Source organism: Arachis ipaensis, chromosome B07 (genome assembly GCF_000816755.2).
Source record: "Arachis ipaensis cultivar K30076 chromosome B07, Araip1.1, whole genome shotgun sequence".
In the NCBI taxonomy this organism is placed as follows: Eukaryota; Viridiplantae; Streptophyta; class Magnoliopsida; order Fabales; family Fabaceae; genus Arachis; species Arachis ipaensis.
This window is the reverse complement of record NC_029791.2, coordinates 124,905,464-124,911,355: the sequence shown is the minus strand read 5'-3', so window position 1 is coordinate 124,911,355 and position 5,892 is coordinate 124,905,464. Positions and strand designations below refer to the sequence as shown.

Genomic DNA, 5,892 nt, shown 5'->3' with positions numbered 1-5,892 from the left:
TGGCCCGGATAAACCCGACCCACACCCAACAACAGAACCCGACCCTAACCCAGCTACTAACATCAATAGTCCTAATCAGACTCGGTCCTGCAGCTGAAACCTAACTCAATTGGTAAGACTATATGTCTCTTAATATGTTGTATTCGGATTCAAACTTTGACTGTATGAGTGTGTGTAGTGTGCGCGAGTGTGTTTTGATATTTAGGATTGAAGGTTGTCCAATCTAGCATTTTCCTTAGCTTTATGCTCTCTAAAAATGGAGGAAAGGGCTGCGGACAATTTCTCGCTATGTCGAAACTTTTGTCTATCACAAGTATTGGGCTGTGCTGTATTCATCTTATCATACACCTAATTTGCAGTCCACGAAAAAAAAAGATACATGCACCAAAACTTTGAGCTACACTATGTATGGTGCCAGATAAAGGCCATGCAGTCTAAAGTTGCTCTGACGTCACGTAACTTTTGTCTTATGGGGCAAATAATTCGCCTCTCAAAGTGTTAAAGTTTTTGGATCTAGTTACATTTCCGTAATTTTCATTTTTTAGCCGGGACACTATCCTGGACACAACATCATGCGACACCAAACTCCAATAATACTAATTTCAATTTTTTTAATTAAAACACACTTAGATATAGAAAATACACGTATTAGACAGGTATGGAATGAGTGTCTTGTCCCACATACACACAAGACAACTCAGCAAACGACTTGTGCATGTTAAAAATTAACTATTAAGTTATGTACGGTATATTTGTGTATACAGAAAGGATAAATAAAAATGTTTAAAACGTATTTTTTTTTAACTAGGTATTCTTTAACCTTTAAAAAATATTCAGTTTTTTATTACAATAATTTAAAAAAAAATAAAACAAACACATTTAAATAGATGTAGTGTCTTTTTAGAATTGAATACATATTTAAAATACAAATTAAATAAAATTAAAATTTAAAATTTCTAATTTCTATTTCAGTTTTATTATTTTTAATTATTAACAGATTATCATTTAAATACACTTCGAAAAATATAAATTCAGTAAAATTGAAGATTTTAATTTGTCCGTGTGATTATTTGTCCGCGCCGCCATCCTCCTCGGCGCCGCCGCGTCATCCCAGCGCTGTTCTTCTGCTTCGCCGTTACTCTGCAACGCCGTCGTCCGACTCGCTCGTCCTTGGCATCGCCTTCCTCCTTGCCACTTAGTCTGCAGGCTCGCTTCGTCCTACTCCTCGTCGCATTAGTCTTCATCAGCGTTGCTAATCCTTCTTCGTCGGAATTGGACATCAGGTATTTTGGATGTGTTTAAGAGAAAGTGATTCATAGTTAATCGTATGTATCTGTTTAGTTATTCAATCACATTGATTTTGCATGCCATGTACAACATTCTAATTTGCATTGGATAATGGTTTAGGTGGAAGAACAACTTAAAGAATCACAATTCTCAAATTATCAACACTGTTATATCTGCAATTACGGCCACTGCAAGAGTTTAAATTGATTTTGAATGTGTTTTAGAAATATTGTGTATCACTTCATAATTTAAGATGTGTGACAATTATTTTTTAAGGTTTAAAATTAAATTTTAGATTTATGATTTTGGATGTACTTCAAAAACATTTTTTGTATAAGTTAATAATTTTATATGTGTTACAATAAAAAAGAAATTATGACCACTATAAAAAAGAAGCCGAGAATGAGATAGAAGAATAGAAGAAAGAAGAAAATCGTGTTACAGATAGAGAAAAGAAAGTAAAAGAAGGAAATAATAACAAACTATAAAGTAAATAGGAAGTTAGAAAATTTTTAGTTTTTAAAATTTAAATTAATCTTAATTATAAATGTGTATCTAAAAAATAGGAATATGTTTTAATTAAAAAATAATTAAATAATATTAAAGGCTGACCAAAGATTTTACATTCATTTTTTTTTTCTTTTTACATTCTTTCTTTCTTCTAACATTACTCTTATAGTCTTATCACTACTATGAGTCTATGACCACCTTTGGCAACCACCCGCCAACGGCCACTCTCCAATGACAACCTTCCTGCAGCCACCTTCTCTCCAGTGGTGGTCACTTGTCAAAAGATAAAAGTTATAGAATTAAAGGATTAAAATTCGACTAAACATTTAAATTTTTAAACTCTACATCTGACACACATTTAATGTTCTCAAACAATTCAAATGAACATCGAAACTCAATTAATACTCGAAGAATATCCAAAACCCCATTAAAAATATTTGAAAGTATGAGTACATCCAAAATAAAAAGAAAAGTCACGCATTCAAAATTTTATACAATTGAACTTCTAAAACTATATTTAATTTAGCATCCAAAATCCTACTAAAGAAAACATCGTCAAAGAGTGAGATATCTATGTTAGAACCTCCAAAACTAAATATCTATCATATTTATTTATATTAAGTTACTCATCCAAAATTACAAACGCATGAAAATTCTGCAAGCCATATAAATGAACATCTAAATTCTAATACTAGGCGAACATCAAAAACTCTAATAAAAAGAATACCCAAAAGTGGGATATATATCCAAAACAAGAAATTCATTAGATTCATTTATGTCAAATTAAACATCCAAAATTAGGAAACCTAAATCTAACCCATACGAAAAATCACCCATCCATCTAAACAAACATCCAAAATTTAATAGAAGAAGAACATTAAGAAACCTATTAAAAAGAACATACGAAAGTATTTATTGTAGAACATCTACAAGTCCAAACAATATACTCATAAAAAATTTATAAAAGAAAGCATGAAACACCTATGTATTTTATGTCGGAGCAAATTAAAGTTGTTGACTATGACACTGAGTAAGAGAAGTGAAGGAAACAACAACAATGATGAGAGAAAACAACGAGAGGAGGAGGTGGCAATTGTAATGAAACCACTCATCCCAAAAGCTTAAGCTGATGGGAGAATGTAACATTAATGGTTATATCTCTAACACTCTCATTGCATAGGCTTTCTTTTATTTGCCTTATGCTATTTTCTTTATTTTTTGGGGTTTACCAAGGATCGAACTCTTGACTTTTCGGTCATAGAGCTCTGATACTATGTTAGGAACCACTCATCCCAAAAGTTTAAGCTGATGGGAGAAGGTAACATTAATGGTTATATCTCTAACAGCAACGACGGCTTCAGATTTGGATGGCAACAACTTCAGTTGCTCTGAAGTGATTAAATGGGTAAAATAATGTATTAATTATTCTTAAATTAAAATAAGATGATTTATATATAATAAAAATTATAAATTGTATGAGGATTAATTTTTTAATTTATCACTTTATTGATTTTCTATTCTTCTCCCTTTAGAAGATTTTTTTAGAAAAATGTATGTGTCAACAATGGCTCTAGACGACAAAGGAGAGAAAGAAAGGAGACAAATGAGAGAGAAATGGGGGGTTGAATGAAGAAGGAATCGGGAAGAGAAAAGAAAGAGCAGTAAGAGACTGGGAATAGTAATTAAGAATAAGAAAAGTATAGGTAAACAATGAAAATATTAAACAATGTAAATAATAGATATATTGGATGTTTATTTATTAGTGTACGGATAGTTATTTTAATATTAAAATTTAAAGGATTAATTTGGAGGTATAGTGTGTTTTTATTTAATTGGTAGTTGTTCATATTGTTCAACAAAGTCATTATCCTCCTAGCATTTTTTGAATAAAATAATGAACGTGGATTAAAAAATTGCTTTTAACAATAAAAATAAAATGTTAGTTAAAATTAATTGAAAAATGATTATTTTCCTGCATTTTCTCTTTATCAAATTTGTCTCAATAACTTTAGGATGAATTTTTTTTGCTTAAACTTTTGTAATTAAATTAAGCCTATTCAATTATTGTAGTNNNNAATAATATCTCTAACATACATGTATCTCATAACACGAGATATCAAAGGTGCCACTTGCAAAGACACACATGGGCTCCTTTAATTTACATGAAGGACAGAATTTTTTAACGAGTTTATTGGACAATTATGATTGGAAGAGAGTACTTTAGTTTCTTCAAGTTTTGTGTTGCAGCTTCAAAACCTTGGGTGAGAAAGGGTCCAAGAGAAAAACTGTGTTCTTCCTTTCTAATCTAATTGCCTTTCCACTCTCTCTCTCACACAAACACACATATACCCCTTTTCAAACCCACTATGAACATAATCAATATAATGCCACCAAAGAACGCACAATTATTAATAGAGTTTAAAATATTGAGAAAGTATAGGAATCAATAGCCTAAGCGTACAATGTGTATAATGAAGGTTTAGAAAGTATTAGAGATATAACTATTAGTCTTACATCGTCCTATCAGATTACGTTTTTTGGATGAGTGGTTTCATGACATGGTATTAGAATTCCAGATCCCTAGCACTACCCTAAAATATTAGTTGATTTACTTTCTGTGCGTTATTACTCTCTCTCTCTCTCTGAGTCTATATATGTGTGGGTGGGCAGTACGTACGTGAAACCCTGTCTTTATATATATGTGTAAGTGGGCGAAGAGTGATTGTGAAATGTAAGAAAGGAGAATAATAATAATAATAATAATAATAATGGCAAGGAAATGCACGTATTGTGGGAATTCTGGTCACAATTCAAGGACTTGCAACCACAGTTTCAGTAGTACCACAGGGGGGAGTAGTGGAATAAAGCTCTTTGGGGTACAACTTGATGATAATCAATATTCTTCTTCTTCATGCATGGACTACCTGCTATCCTTATCTGCTGCTGCTTCTTTATCATCATCGTCGCTTGTAGGTGCAAATAAAAATTCACATGAAATATCTTATTCTTACTTAACCGCCGGTGCCAGCAGTAGTGGTCTTATGTCAACGATCAAAGACAATAACAAAGGTACGTATATATATGTTCCAACTATATTCTAATCTGTTATATTAGACTTTGACGATTCATATATATATACTAACTACTTACATTCACAAAACTGTCCACTTCTTCACTATTTAATATTTATCAGTAGGTGAAAATTCAGGTGTAGTCGACTTCACGTGAAGTTGATATCTGAGAGTCGTTAAATAAAAATTTAATCAAATCAGTCAAATCATCTAACAGACTCTTAGATATCAACTTCACGTAAAGTCGACTTCTCCTGAGTTTTCACCTTATCGGTATCTAACGTAACATATATATATGGATCCAAAACATATATAAGTATTTATTGGCGATGATCATCAGGATTGGCATGGAGTGAGGAGGAGCACCGTATATTCCTAGAGGGGTTGGAGAAGCTGGGGAAGGGTAACTGGAGAGGCATATCCAGATGTTTTGTGAGAACAAGAACGCCCACTCAAGTGGCCAGCCATGCACAAAAGTATTTTCTCCGGCGGAACACTTTCAGATCAAGAAAACACCGCCTCACCCTAGCAAATGAGGGCACTAGGAATAGCGATGCCGTTGTTCTATCTCACTGGCTTGCCTCTGCAACTTCAACAAATTGCACCTCAATCCAAAGCGCAGCAGCTCCTGATTTAGAATTGAAACTTGCAACTCCCTCTCCCTCCCTCTAATAAAGTGGTTAGCTAGTGTAACTTACTGTATGTGCCTACATATATTCTGTGTGTGCCACTTACAGTGTTCCATATATATATGAAGCTGCAACTTTAGATATATATTCTATGGTGTCATAATATATAATTTTTTAAAAAGAGTGGAACTCGTCTCTCAATACTCACATTTAGGTAATTTAGACAAAAAAAAAAAATGGTAAGCATCATTGAATTATCCTTACTGTAAATAGTACTACTACTTCTTAAGTGATTCTACATCCTATTTATTGTCATGGATTTATTTATAAGACAAAAATATAATTTAATCGTAAAAATGTTGTTAATTAATTATTTACAATTTATTTCAAGGAAA

At 32.4% G+C, this 5,892-nt stretch overlaps 1 protein-coding gene across 1 annotated transcript; it reads left to right on the top strand.

Moving 5' to 3' along the window:
* LOC107607946 (transcription factor MYBS3) lies at positions 4,478-5,642 on the top strand. The gene is made up of 2 exons (XM_016309838.2): positions 4,478-4,866; positions 5,209-5,642. The coding sequence occupies exons 1-2, from the start codon at positions 4,566-4,568 to the stop codon at positions 5,538-5,540; spliced, it is 633 nt and encodes a 210-aa protein (XP_016165324.1). The 5' UTR covers positions 4,478-4,565; the 3' UTR covers positions 5,541-5,642.